The following is an 18,749-nucleotide window of genomic DNA, read 5'->3' on the forward strand; positions in this document are numbered from 1 at the left end:
AGGACTGTTACTAGAGCTCCAAATATTATGCATGAAGGGGTTGAACTTTGATAAATTTGGCGCCTTTTACTTTCTTTTTATATTTTATCTCTATTAATTACATAGTTCCAGTAAGATCTATAAATTGTAATCGTTTACTCATATATGGTGTATTGTCTGTTATTTGGCGGGGTGGGGTACATCACACAGCATCCACACAAACTTAGTTACTCAGTTTGGTGGGGCCAAAGGCTCCTTCCCCTAGACAAAAGCGAGTTGAGCGAGGCTGAGGCTTACCAGGGGGGCTACGTTCAGGATGTGAAAGAAATTTTCATGTCGCTGTTGACCTGCACCAATCTTTTTTTGTTGTACCTTAGAAATGATGACTGCAAGAAACTGCAGAGAGTTGTGGAGGCAGGTTCGCATGTCATAAAAAACAGCCTCCCATCCATGGACTCCATTTACATTTCTTATTGCCTCAGTAAGAGCCCAGCAACCCTAAACTTTCTCTCTTCTCCACTATTCCATCAGGCAGAGGATACAAAAGTCTGAAAGCATATACACCAGGCTGAAGGATTGCTTCTATCCCACTGTTAGGGGATGATTAACTGTTCCTCAGTATGATAAGATGCACTCTTGACCTCGCAGTTTTAAACATAAGAAATTCTGCAGATGCTGGAAATTCAGAGGAGTACACACAAAATGCTGGAGGAACTCGGCAGGTCAGGCAGCATCTACAGAAATGAATAAATAGTCTACATTTCAGGCGGAGACCCTTCATCAGGACTTGATAGGAAGTGGGAAGAAGCCAGAATAAGAATGATCCACAATCTACCTTGTTATGATGTTGCATCTTATTGTGTATCTGCTCTGCACTTTCTCTGTAACTGACACTTCTGCTATACCTCAATGTACTGATGTAATAAATTGATCTATGAACATTATGCAAGGCAATTTTTGCACGTTTTCAATACATGACAATAATAAACATTTATTATTGAGATGGAGACAGAGGTGGAGTTAAGATGGCGCTAAATGGCAACTCCATTGCTGGCATCTTCAGAAACAGCTCTATTTCCATCTTTAATATCTTTATTTTTCCCTTTCAGGGTTCTTTTGAAGACCCTTACCTGGAGTTACACACAGACTTTGGTTCTTTGTGGGAATGGGACCTGTTGTTGGGATTTCAGGACTGGCTGTTGTTCAGCACGCCAGGGATTCGGCCTGAGAGTCCGGCTTGGATTTGGAAGCCTAAGATCTCGGGGCTCTGGAGACGGGTGGATCAAGGGTCAGTGTCACAGCAGGAGACCCATCTGTCATTGGGGGAGTCAGAAGATCTACTGCTGTGGTTCCAAAGACCCGGGATCTTTGCGATCTTCAGGCACAGAGCTCGAAAAAAGCGATGTAACAGACTTTTAAGATTGTAAATCAGTGAGTTGCTGTTATGTCTCCCCGCTTGCTGGGAAAATGGAGACACCGCCCTCTCCCTTATTAGGGAGAGAGAGAACCAGTGGGATGTCAAGTGCCGGATAAAATGTAAAGTCTTTGGGGTAACTGCAAGTCTGTGTCTTTGCTCACACTGAGTGCTCAGTGGCGGTGCTGATACTTGTATTTTTGCCGGTGGAGTGGGGGGGATAGTTGCTTGCTGCTACTTACGCATGGGAGGGAGGGGAGCTGGGGGGGGGACTTTGGGGTTCTAATGTTTAATTGTCATTCATTCTTTGGGGCACTTCTCTGTTTTCATGGATGTTTGCGAAGAAAAATTCAGGGTGTATATTGTATACATTTCTCTGACATCAAATTGGACCTTTGAACCTTTGAATCATTTTTTTTTCTTTGTATCTCAGTTTTCTAAGAAAGTAACGATTGACCAACGGAAGTGCAGAAGCTTCCCTAACAATGTTCCCTCTGATTTGTAATGACCAGTGTGTGCAAAAATCTTGTGCTCTGCAATTTTTTTGTCCGGTGACAACAACATGTCCACACTGAATAATTTCTTCAACAAAAACAGTATAAATAGGCCAGTTCTAAAATCTGCAGATATCTGATCGCAAACTCCACATTGTCAACGCCGTCCACGTCAGAAACCGGGAAAGGAAATGTGATCGTGTATGATTGTGAAATATGTTAAATATGCCTACCTTTTGAGCACAGTTTAAATTCCTTTGTACACACCCCTTAGAGGGAACGTTGTTCCTTAACCAATGCTCATATGCCTGTAGACAGTCATTATCTGTGTGATGTGCAGAAAGAGTACCCCAGTGTCAGTACCTCTGTCTTTTTGTGTGTTTCCCCTAGCTGTCAGTCTGTGGTTTTGTATTGCCATGTCCCTGCTCCTGCCCCTGTATTACTGAGTACTCCGTCTCTCATCTATTTCTCATTATTACCTGTATTGCTGCCACTTGTGTCTCATTGTGCTCCACCTATCATCTGCCTCTCTGTTTATTGCTCAGTGTATTTCAGTCCTGTGTTTTCACCTGTTTAATGTCAGATTGTGCCAGTGAGTTTTCCTGAGCCTTTGTATCTGTGCTCTGTCTATCTGAATATCGACTCTGCCTATTTCCCGATTCTGGTTTTTAGATTTCTCTGGATGTTTTGATCTCTGCCTGAACTTTGACGCTGACTTTGTTTACACCTCAGGATTTGTTACTCAATTAATATCACAGTGTAGACAGTACTGGGTCTGTGATTGGATCCCTGCTTCAGGGCCCTGACAGTACAATCTGGCCAGAACGGATCCAGCAGACCCTGGTCATCTGAGAACTGCCCTGGAACAACAGGGAGTGATGTTGGGGAGACACCAGAACCAGCTGGACTCTGTGTTCAGGGCCGTGGAGTCGCTTTCTGCCAATGTAGCCGATCTTGTGACCCAGACTCAGTCACTCCAGCAGTCCCAGAGCACCCATCAATATTCTGTGACTGCATCTTCCGCCCTGCCCTCTGTGTCCTCGCGTGCTCCTCCTGTCCAAGAGCCCCGTCTGCCTCCTCCAGAAAAGTACTCAGGTGAGCCTGGTACCTGCTGCTCTTTTCTTTCCCAGTGCACCTTCATCTTTGAATTACAACCAGCAACATTTCTGACTGATTGAGCGAAGGTAGCCTATGTCATCACCCAACTGTCTGGTCGGGCGAGAGAATGGGGAACAGCTGTCTGGGAGGCGGGTTCCTCTTTCTGCATCAGCTTTCAGTTATTTTCTGAGGAGATGAGAAAAGTGTTTGATGGCTCCAAACATGGGAGAGAGAGGCTGCCTGTGAAAGGCTGCACATGCACTGGGGGCACAGACCTGTGTCAGATTACACCATAGTGTTCTAGTCCCTATCTACCTCCAGCAGCTGGAACTCTGAGGCACAGTATGACACCTTCCTGAATGGCCTCTCCAAAGACATCAAAGATGTGCTGGTCACCCAGGACTTTCCTGCCATCTTTGAAGCCTGGTGGATGTGGCCATCCGCGTTAATGTTCGCCTTCAGCAGCACCGCAGAGGGAGGGGTTCCAGAGGGTCCCTGGGGGCACTGGGTGAGTTCCAAGCTCCTCATCAGTCTACGTTGCCCTGCTGTTTGCCGTTATCTACAATTCCCACTCCAGAGCCCGAGGCTTTGCATGTTGACCGTACCTGCCTGATGCTGACTGAAAGACAAAGGAGAACCAGCAGCTGTTCCTGTCTGTACTGTGGCCAACCAGGCCACTTCATATCCACCTGCCCAGTAAAATACAGCGCTCACCAGTAGGATGAGGAGTACTGGTGAGCATGACCCCTGTCCGGCCCTCCTCGACACCACTCACTCTCATGCCTGCTTCTCTGGAGTGGGGGGTCCAACAGCGAGCAGTCTCTGCCTTGGTCGATTCTGGTGTGGAGGGGTGTTTTATTGATTCCGGCTTAGCTGCACAGTGGGAACTACCCACGTCTTCTCTCCAGTCACCATTAATGGCCAACGCCTTGAGCAGTCAGAGACTGGCTCACATCACCCATGTCACGGCCCTGGTGAGTCTCAGTTTATGAGGCAACCATCATGAACAGTTAACCCTTAATGTTATTGACTCTCCTCAAACTCCCATTGTCCTGGGCCATCCCTGGTTAGTTATACAAAACTCCCACATTGACTGGCTCAGTCGCAAGATTGTAGGCTGGAGCCCATTCGGTCACACCCACTGCCTCTGCCATGCTCAGATCCCCATGTCTCCAAGCCCAGATCCCCCCGAGGAATTTCCAGACCTTAGTGCCATCCCTCCTGGAGGTCAATGTATTCAGGCTGCGTTCAGCAAGTCCCGGGCCACTTCCCTACTGCCTCATCGTCTATATGATTGCACCATTGACCTTTTGCCTGGCACATCTCCCCAAGGGGCTCCTGTATGCCCTGTCCGTACCTGAAACAGAAGCCATGTGTAAGTACATTCAAGAGTCTCTGGCTGCAGGCATCATCCGGCCGTCTTCCTCCCCTGCTGGTGCCAATTTTCTCTTTGTTGAAAAGAAGCACGGCTCCTTGCGTCCATGCATTGATTACCAGGGACTGAATGAAGTCACTGTTAAGAACCATTACCCTTTTCCGCTCATGACCTCGGCATTTGAACTACTGCAAGGAACCTCAGTTTTCACCAAGCTTGATCTCTGTAACGCCTACCATCTTGTCCGCATCCATGAAGGGGGACGAGTAGAAGACGTCCTTCAAAACCACCTGAGGCCATTACGACTACCTGGTCTTGCCATTTGGTCTCACCAACACCCCTGCCGTCTTCCAAACCCTGGTAATGACGTTCTCAGGGAGCTGCTGAACTAATTTGTTTTTGTGTATCTCACTGACACGTTGATCTTTTCTAAGTCCCTTGCTGAACACACAGGTCATGTCTGCAGAGTTCTCCAGCGCCTTCTGGAGAACCAGCTCTTTATGAAGGCTGAGAAATGTGAGTTTCTTCGCAATACAGTCTCCTACCTTGGGTAAGTAACTTCAGGCGGTTCCATTTAGATCGACCAACAGAAGGTCAAGGCAGTGGTCGAATGGCCCCAACCCTCGACTCGACGGGAGTTGCAGCGCTTCCTGGGCTTTGCTAACTTCTATCACTGCTTCATCAGAAATGACAGTACATTGGCTGCACCACTCACTGCTCTTCCCTTATCGGCTGTCAGATTCTCCTGTTCCCCGGCTGCTGGAAAAGCATTCTCTGACCTGAAGGAAAGTTTCACCTCTGCCCCCATCCTGATTCAACCTGACACCGACCGTCAGTTCATTATGGAGGTGGATGCGTCTGACATTGGTGAAGGAGCTGTTCTCTCTCAGCGCTCGGCCAAGGATGAGAAGGTACACCCATAACCATATAACCATATAACAATTACAGCATGGAAACAGGCCATCTCGGCCCTTCTAGTCCATGCCGAACTCTTACTCTCACCTAGTCCCACCGACCTGCACTCAGCCCATAACCCCTGCGCCTTCTTCTCTCACCGCCTCACTCCCACAGAGTGGAATTACGATATCGGAAACCGGGAGCTGCCGGCTGTGAAGCTAGCTCTGGAGGAGTGGAGGCATTGGCTAGAGGGAGCAAAGGTGCCATTCATATTCTGGACTGATCACAAGAATCTGGAATATATCTGTACTGCCAAGCATCTCAGCTCCCGTCAAGCTCGTTGGTCCCTGTTTTTCTCAAGATTCAATTTTACTCAGTCCTTCTGCCCCAGTTCCAAGGATGGAAAACCTAATGCCCTTTCCCGAAGATTTCCTTCCTCTGAGACCCCTGAGGTAGCTGATGCCATCCTCCCTGCTCACTGTCTCGTGGGTGCAGCACAATGGGACATTGAATCCACTGTGCAAGCTGCTCGACAGAGCGAGGCAGCCCCTAGTCAATGCCCCACTAACCGTGTTTATGTTCCCAGCTCTGTCTGCTCACAGGTCATTCCTCCCCATTATTCTGTCACCGTGGAACCAAGCGTACTCAGGCCTTCATCAGTCGGCGGTTCTGGTGGCCCTCCATTGGAGATGACATCCACAGCTTCGTCTCAGCCTGCTCGGTCTGTGCTCAAGGCAAGAACTCTAACTGGTCACTGCTGGTCTGTTACAACCCCTGTCTATCCCCAAGAGACCCTGGTCCCACATTGCCCTGGATTTTGTCACCAGTCTTCCCCCATCAGTCAGTAATAGTACCATTCTCACGGTAGTTCATAGTTTCTCTGTTGAAACTCCCCTCAGCCAAAGAAACAGCCAAATTACTAGCACTGCATGTTTTTAAATCACATGGTTTACCTGTAGATGTTGTGTCAGACAGGGGCTCTCAATTCACATCCAACTTCTGGTGGGCATCTTCAGAAACTAACTGGGTGCCTCTGAGAGTCTGTCTTCAGGTTTTCATCCACAGACCAATGGCCAGACCGAACGGGCCAACCAACAGCTGGAGACAGTATTGCGGAGTCTGGTCTCCCAGAACCCCTCATAAACTCTCATCCATCCTCATCCACCGGTCTGCCCCCTTTCTAGTGCTGCCTTGGCTACCACCCTCCACTGTTTCCTGCCCAGGAGGAGGAGGTTGGCGTTCCATCTGCTGAGGCTTTCAACCGCCATTGTCAGCGGACATGCAGGTGCATTCACTCTGCCCTTCTCCATGCCTCTGCTAAGATCAAAGCGTCAAGTGCAGCTCTCCGGTGAAAAATGATATCGTTTCTGTTTAATAGGGGCCGTGGACAATTCTGATTTGATGGAGACAGACGTGAAAGCACAGAGGAACATCTGGAGAAATTTCTGAAATGCTCGTTCGCTGCTGTCGTTACTGCGCGGTCAGGAATCTTCCAGAGGGAAGGCCTCAAAATCCCCGGCTTTGCCTGCTGGTGGCGACCAAGATTGAGGTCGAATCGTTCGGACAGAGATGGCACTCAGCACTCTGTGTCGGAGAGCTGATCGGAGGCTTGAAGTTTTCAGATGACTCAGAGTCGGATTGTGGTCGGCATGGCAGGGAGAGTTTTTCTTCCTTCTCCCGTCTGCGTGAGATGTGGGACATTTGAGAGACTTTGAACTTTTTACTGTGCTCACGGACTTCTTCATCAAGTTATGGTATTGTTGCACTGTTGTAACTATATGTTATAATTATGTGGTTTTGTCAGTTTTTTCAGTCTTGGTCTGTCCTGTGTTTTGTGATATCACACCGGAGGAAATATTGTATCATTTCTTAATGCATGCATTTCTAAATGGCAATAAAAGAGGACTGTGTGTCTTCATAATCTAAGCTGACTACCATTGCTCCAAGGCCCCACATTACTGCCAGGGACAGCAAATGTGGCTTTCAACCTGAGACCTGCCCCTCAAGGTGGATTCCTACAAGCTCGCCCCTCACTTCCTCGGCCCCTTTCCCATTGCTAAAGTCATCAGCCCTGTTGCCGTCCATCTCAAGCTCCCCTCCGCTCTTTGCCGCATTCATCGCACCTTCCATGTGTCCCGCATCAAGCCTTTCATGAGCTTGTCCCTGTGTCCTGTCCCCAAACCCCCCCCCCCCCATGGCTCATCGATGGGTCAGAGGCCTTCGCGGTGCGTCGACTGCTGGATGTTCGGCATCAGGGCCTTTGTGGACTGGGAGGGCTATGGTCCTAAGGAGAGGTGCTGGGTTCCTGCCCATTACATCCCGGACCCCTCTCTCATCAGGGACTTTCATCGCCAGCACCCAGCTCTACCTGCCATGATGCCAGGAGGCGTCCGTTGGCCGGGGGTGGTGGTGAGTACTGTCAGTACCTCTAGCTGAACTTTGTCTTTTTGTATGCTTCCCCCAGCTTTTGTATTGCCATGTGCTCCTGTCCCTGCTCCTGCTCTACTCCGGCCCCTGTATTACTGAGTACTCCGTCTCTCATCTATTTCTCATTATTACCTGTATTGCTGCCACTTGTGTCTCATTATGCTCTACCTATCATCTGCCTCTCTGTTTATTGCTCAGTGTGTTTCAGTCCTGTGTTTTCACCTATTCATTGCCAGATTGTGCTAGTGAATTTTCCTGAGCCTTTGTATCTGTGCTCTGTCTATCTGAATATCAACACTGCCTGTTTCCCGATTCTGGTTTTTGGATTTCTCTGGATGTTTTGATCTCTGCCTGAACTTTGATGCTGACTTTGTTTGCACCTTGGGATTTGTTACTCAATTAATATCACAGTCTTCACAGTACTGGGCCTGCAACTGGATTCCTGCTCCAGTGTCCTGACACCCAGATAATGGTATGCTGTAAACAACCAGTCAGGAGAGAGTTGATAGGAAAGTTCAAAATCCTCTGGGATCTTGATTAAAAAGAAGAAAAACTGCTTCCATTTTATTAGGAGGATGAGTAGTGGGAGAGTGCAATGGGAACCGAAAAGGAAAAAGCAACAAGATCACCTGGAATTCAGACAGAAAGGATGGTGGAAGCAGATTAATCAAAAACAGCCAAAAGGCAATTTGGTGACTGCTTGAAAAGGCAAATCATTTTCATTATAGCCTGGAAGAGTAGGAGCATAGGGCAAGTTGAATTGCTTATTCATAGGCATAATGGTTCATCCCCTATAGCGGATGAATGACTGAATTATTGAATTTGTTCAAGGCGGAAACAAACTTTTGATCAATACAAAGTACAAATCAGAGCAGGACTGAGCTTATTGAAAGGCAGAGCAGGTTTGCTGATCCTACTTCTGCCCCCATTTAGAACATAGATCTAACATACAGAGAGGCTTTGAGGAAAGAGAAGCAGAATAAATGGTGTAAAGACAGTAAGGTAGAAGGGCTGAAGTGTGTGTACCTCAATGCAAGAAGCATCAGGAACAAAGGTGATGAACTGAGAGCTTGAATACATACGTGGAATTATGATGTAGTGGCCATTACAGAGACTTGGCTGACACCAGGGTAGGAATGGATTCTCAATATTCCTGGATTTCAGTGCTTTAAAAGGGATAGAGAGTGGGAGAAAAGGGGAGGAGGGGTGGCATTACTGGTCAGGGATACTATTACAGCTACAGAAAGGGTGGGTAATGTAGCAGGATCCTTTTTTGAGTCAGTCTGGGTGGAAATCAGGAACAGGAAGGGAGCAGTTACTCTATTGGAAGTTTTCTATAGGCCCCTGGTAGCAGCAGAGATACAGAGGAGCAGATTGGGAGGCAGATTTTGGAAAAGTGCAAAAAGTGCAAAAAGTGCAGGGTTGTTATCATGGGTGACTTTAACTTCCCTAATATTGATTGGCACCTGATTAGTTCCAAGGGTTTGGATGGGGCAGAGCTTGTTAAATGTGTCCAGGACGGATTCCTGTCACAATATGTGGACAGGCCGACTAGGGGGAACGCCATACTAGATCTAGTACTAGGTAATGAACTGGGTCAGGTCACAGATCTCTCAGTGGGTGAGCATCTGGGGGACAGTGACCACCGCTCCCTGGCCTTTAGCATTATCATGAAAAAGGATAGAATCAGAGAGGACAGGAAAATTTTTAATTGGGGAAGGGCAAATTTTGAAGCTATAAGGCTAGAACTTGTGGGTGTGAATTGGGATGATGTTTTTGCAGGGAAATGTACTATGGACATGTGGTCGATGTTTAGAGATCTCTTGCAGGATATTAGGGATAAATTTGTCCCAGTGAGGAAGATAAAGAATGGTAGGGTGAAGGAACCATGGGTGACAAGTGAAGTGGAAAGTCTAGTCAGGTGGAAGAAGGCAGCATACATGAGGTTTAGGAAGCAAGGATCAGATGGGTCTATTGAGGAATATAGGGAAGCAAGAAAGGAGCTTAAGAAGGGGCTGAGAAGAGCAAGAAGGGGGCATGAGAAGGCCTTGGCGAGTAGAGTAAAGGAAAACCCCAAGGCATTCTTCAATTATGTGAAGAAGAAAAGGATGACAGGAGTGAAGGTAGGACTGATTAGAGAGAAAGGTGGGAAGATGTGCCTGGCGGCTGTGGAAGTGAGCGAGGTCCTCAGTGAATACTTTTCTTCGGTATTCACCAATGAGAGGGAACTTGATGACGGTGAGGACAATATGGGTGAGGTTGATGTTCTGGAGCATGTTGATATTAAGGAAGAGGAGGTGTTGGAGTTGTTAAAATACATTAGGACAGATCAGTCCCCAGCGCCTAATGGAATATTTTCCAGGCTGCTCCACGAGACGAGGGAAGAGATTGCTGAGCCTCTGGTTAGGATCTTTATGTCCTCGTTGTCTATGGGAATGGTACCGGAGGATTGGAGGGAGGTAAATGTTGTCCCCTTGTTCAAAAAAGGTAGTAGGGATAGTCTGGGTAATTATAGACCAGTGAGCCTTACGTCTATGGTGGGAAAGCTGTTGGAAAAGATTCTTAGAGATAGGATCTATGGGCATTTAGAGAATCATGGTCTGATCAGGGACAGTCAGCATGGCTTTGTGAAAGGCAGATCATGTCTAACAAGCCTGATAGAGCTCTTTAAGGAGGTGACCAGGCATATAGATGAGGGTAGTGCAGTGGATGTGATCTATATGGATTTTAGTAAGGCATTTGACAAGGTTGCACATGGTAGGATTATTCAGAAAGTCAGAAGTCATGGGATCCAGGGAAGTTTGGCCAGGTGGATTCAGAATTGGCTTGCCTGCAGAAGGCAGAGGGTGGGGGTGGAGGGAGTACATTCAGATTGGAGGATTGTGACTAGTGGTGTCCCACAAGGATCGATTCTGGGACCTCTACCTTTCATTATTTTTATTAACGACCTGGATGTGGGGGTAGAAGGGTGGGTTGGTAACTTTGCAGATGACACAAAGGTTGGTGGTGTTGTAGATGGTGCAGAGGATTGTCAAAGATTGCAGAGAGACATTGATAGGATGCAGGAGTGGGCTGAGAAGTGGCAGATGGAGTTCAACCCAGAGAAGTGTGAGGTGGTACACTTTGAAAGGACAAACTCCAAGGCAGAGTACAAAGTAAATGGCAGGATACTTGGTAGTGTGAAGGAGCAGAGGGATCTGGGGGTACATGTTCACAGATCCCTGAAAGTTGCCTCACAGGTAGATAAGGTAGATAAGAAAGCTTATGGGGTGTTAGCTTTCATAAGTCGAGGAACAGAGTTTAAGAATCGCGATGTAATGATGCAGCTCTATAAAACTCTGGTTAGGCCACACTTGGAGTACTGTGTCCATTTCTGGTCACCTCACTATAGGAAGGATGTGGAAGCATTGGAAAGGGTACAGCAGAGATTTACCAGGATGCTGCCTGGTTTAGAGAATATGGATTATGATCAGAGATTAAGGGAGCTACGGTTTTACTCTTTGGAGAGAAGGAGGATGAGAGGAGACATGATAGAGGTGTACAAGATAATAAGAGGAATAGATGGAGTGGATAGCCAGCGCCTCTTCCCCAGGGCACCACTGCTCAATACAAGAGGACATGGCTTTAAGGTAAGGGGTGGGAAGTTCAAGGGGGATATTAGAGGAACGTTTTTTACTCAGAGTGGTTGGTGCGTGGAATGCACTGCCTGAGTCAGTGGTGGAGGCAGATACACTAGTGAAGTTTAAGAGACTACTAGACAGGTATATGGAGGAATTTAAGGTGAGGGATTATATGGGAGGCAGGGTTTGAGGCTCGGCACAACATTGTGGGCCGAAGGGCCTGTACTGTGCTGTACTATTCTACGTTCTATAGTAGAAGGTTGAACAGTACAACATAGGAACAGTCCCTTCACCCACAATGAGCCCAGACTGATGCCAAATTAACTGAATCCCTTCTGCTTGTGTGTAATCCATATTCCTCCATCCCTTGCATATATGGGCCCATAGAAAAGCTTTTAGAATGCCACAATCTTGTCTCTTTCCATTATCACCCGTGACAGCCCATTCCAGGCACCTACTATTCTGTAAAAGTATTACTGTGCACATTCCCTTTAAATCTCCACAATCTCACTGTAAGGTTATGCCCTTTGGTATCCAACATTTCTACCTTGGATTTAGGGTTATCTCTGATCATTCTATAAACCTCTATCATATCTCCCCCCCCAAGACCCTACACTCCAGAGGAATGTTGTCATTCTTATGACAGACAATAAACAGAAACTGGTGAAGGAGAGGAAGAGTGGAAAGTAGTAAGAGTAAAATGGAAAAGGAACTTAATTCAGTTCAGTTAACACTAATTGTAAACTGGCAAATGCTTACCTACAGAAGTTAGCATAGTAACCCTGAGGTTCCAGGATCCAGTGATATAACTCTGAAGACTGTAAGCTGACAAACCATTTGTGCAGGCTGCACTCTCCGGGAGTAGCTCTGCGAGGAAGATGGCTCCTCCTCCATCCACTAGTGCACTGTTGACTACTCCTGCTGCCACGTAAATTGGCAATTTTGTTCCTTTCAGACAGTCCCACCCGATAGGTGATGAGAAGTGGTTCATCCTGAGAACTTGTGTTGAGACAGTAGAGATTCTGAGTGAGGGCATCATGCAAGACCAGACTGCCACTATCATCAGTAAACTGAAACTGGAATCCTATCAGATCCACCCTCCACTCTCTCAGAATGATGGAAACATTGAACGTGTCATAGCCAGAGGAAGGCAGCTCACTCAGGTTCAATACCTTCTTGTCTAGTGGGTCACTGATGGACAGGTTGTTCTTGTCAAAACCAATTGTATGTATTGTTACATTGATCGTCAGGGACTTTGGATGCAAGGTTCTCCGCAGTAGCACCAACTCTGCTGCCAACATAGAGGGCTTGAGGCTGGAAATGTTAAACCACAACCATCCAGGATTGTCATATTCAGGAACTAAAATAAAGATAGGCAAAAAATATTTGAAACATGCTGGTATGATACATTTCTGATTCTTTTATTAATATTTTCCTTTTGTTCCACTTTTCAGTATTCCTTCTGTTCTAATGCTTTACAAGCATAGTTTATAAATGCAATTAGTTGTTATTGTTGGCAAAATGTTTGTAATTGTGTTAATTTTGTTTACTCTTTTCTCTAAAAATTAGAGATAAATCAATGGATTATTTTAAAACAACTCAAGGGTGGTCAAAATTTGCAAGTGAATTCTCTCTATATCTTGACCTAATGTTTCAATCTCTAAACACGAGGAATTCTGCAGATGCTGGAAATTCAAGCAACACACATCAAAGTTGCTGGTGAATGCAGCAGGCCAGAAAGCATCTCTAGGAAGAGGTACAGTCGACGTTTTGGGCTGAGACCCTTCGTCAGGACTAACTGAAGGAAGAGCTAGTAAGAGATTTGAAAGTGAGAGGGGGAGATCCAAAATGATAGGAGAAGACAGGAGGGGGAGGGATGGAGCCAAGAGCTGGACAGGTGATAGGCAAAAGGGATATGAGAGGATCATAGGATGGGAGGCCGAGGGAGAAGGAAAAGGGGGAGGGGGGAAAACCCAGAGGATGGGCAAGGGACAGAGGGAGGAAAAGGAGAGAGAGAGAAAGAATGTACGTATATAAATAAATAACGGATGGGGTACAAGGGGGAGGTGGGGCATTAGCGGAAGTTAGAGAAGTCAATGTTCATGCCATCAGGTTGGAGGCTACCCAGACGGAATATAAGGTGTTGTTCCTCCAACCTGAGTGTGGCTTCAGCTTTACAGTAGAGGAGGCTGTGGATAGACATATCAGAATGGGAATGGGATGTGGAATTAAAATATGTGGCCACTGGGAGATCCTGCTTTCTCTGGCGGACAGAGCGTAGGTGTTCAGCAAAACGATTTCCCAGTCTGCGTTGGGCCTCGCCAATATATAGATGGCCATATCGGGAGCACCGGACGCAGTATATCACCCCAGCCAACTCACAGGTGAAGTGTTGCCTCACCTGGAAGGACTGTCTGGGGCCCTGAATGGTGCTGAAGGAGGAAGTGTAAGGGCATGTGTAGCACTTGTACCCCATCTGTTATTTATTTATATACACACATTCTTTCTCTCTCTCTCTTTTTTCTCCCTCTGTCCCTCTGACTATACCCCTTGCCCATCCTCTGGGTTTCCCCCGCCTCCCCCTTTTCCTTCTCCTGTCCCATGATCCTCTCATATCCCTTTTGCCAATCAACTTTCCAGCTCTTAGCTCCATCCCTCCCCCTCCTGTCTTCTCCTATCATTTCGGATCTCCCCCTCCCCCTCCCACTTTCAAATCTCTTACTACCTCTTCTTTCAGTTAGTCCTGATGAAGGGTCTCGGCCTAAAACATCAACTGTACCTCTTCCTAGAGATGCTGCCTGGCCTTCTGCGTTCACCAGCAACTTTGATGTGTGTTGTTTCAATCTCTACCATGCTTTGGCTGTGAATGACCTTTTCTCAGATCATCAGCAGTATATTGATCAGAATTTCTGCTTTGATTCCTTCAGCTATTTCTGAATGATCACTATCCTGTCAACATTGTGTCCAAAAGTCCCTGAAGTGACAAAGGGGATGCATAGAATACTTACCTTCATTAGCCAGGGGTTAGAGTACAATTGCAGGGAGCTGTCTACTAAGCTTTATAAAACATTGATTTGGCCACACTTGCAGTTCTCTTTGTTATGCTATAATGATGATGAGATTGCAATGAAGAGGGTGCGGATTCACCCTCTGGGATGTAATATTTCTGTTAGAAGGTGTGTTATTATGTGTGTACATAATTTAGAACTTCAATTCCCAGCACGCAATGCGGGTGGTTCACCTGGAACCAGAAGTGACATCGGTGAACTGGAAGGCTGAAGGTCCTGAGTAAAATGTGGCCGAGCGGAAACAATTCTGTAAATAAAATAGTTCTAGTACTTTTGCCCACACAAGTCTGTCTTTGTTAAAGAACAAACGTAACATACTGTCAGAAGTCAGCATGAGGTCTAAATATGGATCATAACTGAATATCGTAAGCGACTAGGAAAAGAGTGACCAAGAGATTAACACTGACATACAGGCCTATGTTGACGAGATTGTCACCTCCAATCCTATATCTCCTGATAGAACAGAGTGGATCAGGACAGTAGCAGGGTCGGATGAAACAATGAAAGTACTCAAAGATCCAATACAGAAAGGATGACCAGCAACTATAATGGGGCATGCAGAGCTGAACTGTCAGGAGTGGAAGATATGGTCTTCAGAGAGTATAGGCTTTCGACTCCAGTGAACACAAAGGCATCTTGGTGAGGAAAAATGTAAACACAGAGCTCATGAAGTGATGTACTGGCCCAGAATGAACCAAGACATCAGTCAGACTACTGCTTCATGTGGGATATGCTTTATCTACAGATCAAAGAAGCAAGCAGAACCACATACACCACACCCTGTACTATACAGACCACACTTCAAAATTGGAGTGGATTTGATTGATTGTAATGGGAAGAGTCACAAATAATGGGAAAACACAAATAAGAGAAAATCTGCAGATGCTGGAAATCCAAGTAGCACACACAAAATGCTGGAGGAACTCAGCGGGCCAGGCGGCATCGGTGGAAAAGAGTACAGTCGACATCTTGAGCCGAAGTACAGTCCTGCCAAAGGGTTTTGGCCTGAAACATCTACTATACTTTTTTCCATAGATATTGTTGTAATAGGTAATGTGTTCATAACAAAGTACTGCAGTTCCCAGTATGCAGTGCGGGTGGTTCACCTGGAACTGCAAGTGATGTTGGTGAACTGGGATCCTGTGCTAAAGTGTGGAGTTAGAAGCCATCATTGTCTTCTGTTAATAAATGTGTTAGCATTTGAAAACTCAAACAAAGGCTGTCTTTTATTAAGAACAAACATAACACTGCCAGCGGAAGTGGTGGAGGCAAATAAAGTGTTAATGTTTAAGTGGTATTCAGAATGGACAGGTAATGGATGGATAGAGGTCATGTGCAGGCAGATCGGACTAGCTTAAATTCACACCAAGTTGTTTGTTCTTTTGGATATGGGATTGTTCTTTTGGACCCGAGAACATTGGTTTAACGTGTGGACTAAGAGTCTTGGGGGGGAATCTAGGGAAAAATATTTTTACATGGGGGTAGTTGAACTCTGGAATATGGTACCTCTGAAAGTAGTACCTCTGATAAGATTATCTCAACATTTAAGAAGCATCTGGATGAGTACCTGAATCACCAAGGCAAAGCAGGCTGCAAGCAAATTGGATTTGTGTATGTGGGGACTAGAAGATTGGCATTGACGAAGTGAGGTAAAGGACCTTTTTCTGTGCAGTATGGTTCTAACCTGTACCAGTGACCCTACCACTGGTACAGGTCTAAGGTTCTTCCATTTTTGCTCCAGTGCATTCATTGTCTGAGTTCAAGCTGACAGCAGGGAACACTGCTCACTGCTCATCCACACTGCAATCAGTTACCCTGGGCACCCTTTGTCATCCATGCCCCAAATAACTTAATGTTGGCTCTTGAGCAACGGGATCATTAGCACAAATAACTGCAACCCAACTGCATCGGTACAATCCCCCCAACCCATCCCTATATTCCCAATATTTTAGCACTAGGCTTTGCTTGCAAGTTAATTCAGTGTTGAAACAATTCTGTTTTTTGTATAGATGAGCTATTCATTTGAGCTCTCTTAACTGAATAGGATGCAACTAATCTGGAAGGATTATTTGAGATATGTCTGTATTTAATAAATGACAAGGTTTTAATTATTTACTGTATGAACCACATGCCTTCATTCAAAACAAAGTACATTTCTGGTATTTGAACTACAAATTATGGGACCTCTCCATGTAATTTTAATAATGATACTTCCATTAAAGCAGATTTTTTTGCTCTTGGCATACCTATTTCAAACAAATCTGCGTTCTCTCATAAACCGAATGAAAAATATTCTTGCATTTTTCCTTCTCTTAATCCTTAATCTGATGCAATGGAACCTACCGTATGCTTTCAGTAAATAACAAAATGAAGTGGGAATTTAGTGCTAAGGAAAGGTTTGATTAAAATTGAGATAAGCAGATCTTGTGCAGAATGAACTGTTAGCAAAACTTACCTCTGATACTCCTGAAACTTTGGACCAGAGTTCCCTCGGGTTCAGTGGAATCCTTAGCTGCTGATGAACTGAGCTGTCGATAGAGTTTTCTCATGTAGGGATGAAGTTTAGTACGCTGTGGAAATGTAAGTGTATTTATATGTAACATCTCCAGAATGGCCTTACTAAATGGCTGCTGTATTCCATGACTATCTGCATAGTAACATGTTAGCTCTGATGCCAAGAAGCAGATGAGCAGGCAAGATGTGAAAAGAAAGCTGAACTTTCCCATTGAAACTTTTGTCTCCTAAGATATTTTTTCTTTGCAACACACCCTCAGCTGAATTGTTGTGTGTGCTCTGAGCCTCGTAGTACAGGGGGGAGTGATAATGAACTCCAGCCAGGAAGCTGATGTTAATTAATTGCAAATTCTTGAAACACTTGGCAGATTTTGAAACTCATTAGTAGCACTAAGAAACAGCAGGAAATCAGCAGTTAACCCACTGGGGACCAAGAATAATTTTGGATTGCAATAAAACATAGCAGTTAGAAAGGGACAAACAAAAGGATTTACCCCCAGCTGATTGATTACAACTTTGCAATTCAGCCCCCCCTATTATTTTCAATATTCATTTGGTGTTTCCTGGGCAATGTACCATTCAGGGCGAAAGCAAGCTGGCAACCCATACCATCCATTTTGTGTGTCACCACAAATCATTCACGGTCTTTCCCAACCAGAAGTCCTGGATGAAACATGACATCTGCAATCTGCTGACAGCCAGATCAGTGGTATTCAAGTCTGGTGACCAGGAATGTTACAAGAGGTCCATCTCACGGGCGAAGTGGCAATTTCAGACTAAACTTGAATCAATGAAGGATGCTCAACAGTTATGGCAGGACTTGAATCCTATCATCTCTTATAAAGTTAAATCAAGTGGCATAGGAGACAGCAGGTGAGTTCAATGACCATCAAAATGTGGAGGAACCATCACAAACACCCACATCTCCTGATGACCTATGATTTCAGTTTCTGAGGCGAATGTATGAGCAGCCATCAGGTAGGTGAACCCACAGAAAGGACAAGCTCAGTGGCCATTGTCAAGGTGGACAGAGTCAGAGTGGTGATCTTGATACTTTAGTTCTTCCAGGCTTCAATGAAGAGATGCTTCAGTTAGAGAAAGCAAAAGAAAAGAAAAGTTTTCTACTTCACTTCTTTATATCTGCTCAGCTCGGACAGGCAGGATAGTGAAAACCTCCTCTTGTGGGATGTAGGAAGGCAGGGAGATCTCCAGTGTCCCTGACGACTACAACCGAGAGAAGTACATCCAGCTGCAGCTCCTAACACTCCACATTAAGGAGTTGGAACAGGAACAAGATGAACTCTGGATCATTCCAGAGGCTGAGGAGGTGATAGATAAGATACATAAAATACAAGGTGCAAAACACAGGAAACTGGGCGACAGTCAGGAAGTGGAAGGGGTTACGGAGCCAGTGCAGAGTACCCCTGTGACCATCCCCCTCAACAACAGGTATATCACTTTGGATACTGTTGGGGTGGATGATCTAACAGAGGAAAGTCACAGTGTTCGGGTCTCTGGCTCTCAGAAGAGAAGTGGAGAGGGGAGAAGAAGAAGCATGCTGTGGAGACGAGGTACACTGAAGAGGGGACCTGATCAGTAGGGGAGTAGACAGGAAGTTCTGTGGGCGAGAACGATATTCCTGGATCTTATGTTGCCTCCCGGGTGCCAGGTTCCAGGATATCTCAGTTCGAGTCCTTAGCATTCTTAAGTAGGAGGGTGAACAGCCAGAAGTCATGTTAAAGGTTTAGCATAAGGGGGGTTCAGGGAGTTAGGTGATAAGTTAAAGGTCAGGACCTCCAGGGTTGTGATCTCAGGATTGCTACCCGTGTCATGTGCTAGTGAGACCAGAACTAGGAAGATTAT

At 45.8% G+C, this 18,749-nt stretch overlaps 1 protein-coding gene across 1 annotated transcript; it reads right to left on the reverse strand.

Annotated features, from left to right (window-relative positions):
• Positions 1-251: 251 nt before the first annotated feature.
• Positions 252-17,129, reverse strand: LOC134357610 (uncharacterized). The gene is made up of 3 exons (XM_063069236.1): positions 16,828-17,129; positions 12,064-12,664; positions 252-713 (listed from the first exon to the last, which is right to left on the reverse strand). Exons 1-3 carry the CDS (start codon positions 17,096-17,098, stop codon positions 584-586), a joined length of 1,002 nt encoding a protein of 333 aa, XP_062925306.1. The 5' UTR covers positions 17,099-17,129; the 3' UTR covers positions 252-583.
• Positions 17,130-18,749: the final 1,620 nt, after the last annotated feature.

Source organism: Mobula hypostoma, chromosome 16 (genome assembly GCF_963921235.1).
Source record: "Mobula hypostoma chromosome 16, sMobHyp1.1, whole genome shotgun sequence".
NCBI classification, from domain to species: domain Eukaryota; kingdom Metazoa; phylum Chordata; class Chondrichthyes; order Myliobatiformes; family Myliobatidae; genus Mobula; species Mobula hypostoma.

Coding starts and splice junctions, on each gene's coding strand:
- LOC134357610 (XM_063069236.1), bottom strand. CDS start 17,098: ATGGGAAAGTTCAGCTTTCTTTTCACATCTTGCCTGCTCATCTGCTTC. Junction 12,665..16,827: donor AAGTTTCAGGAGTATCAGAG/GTAAGTTTTGCT, acceptor TCTTTATTTTAG/TTCCTGAATATGACAATCCT. Junction 714..12,063: donor TACTATGCTAACTTCTGTAG/GTAAGCATTTGC, acceptor TCATTTCTGTAG/ATGCTGCCTGACCTGCCGAG.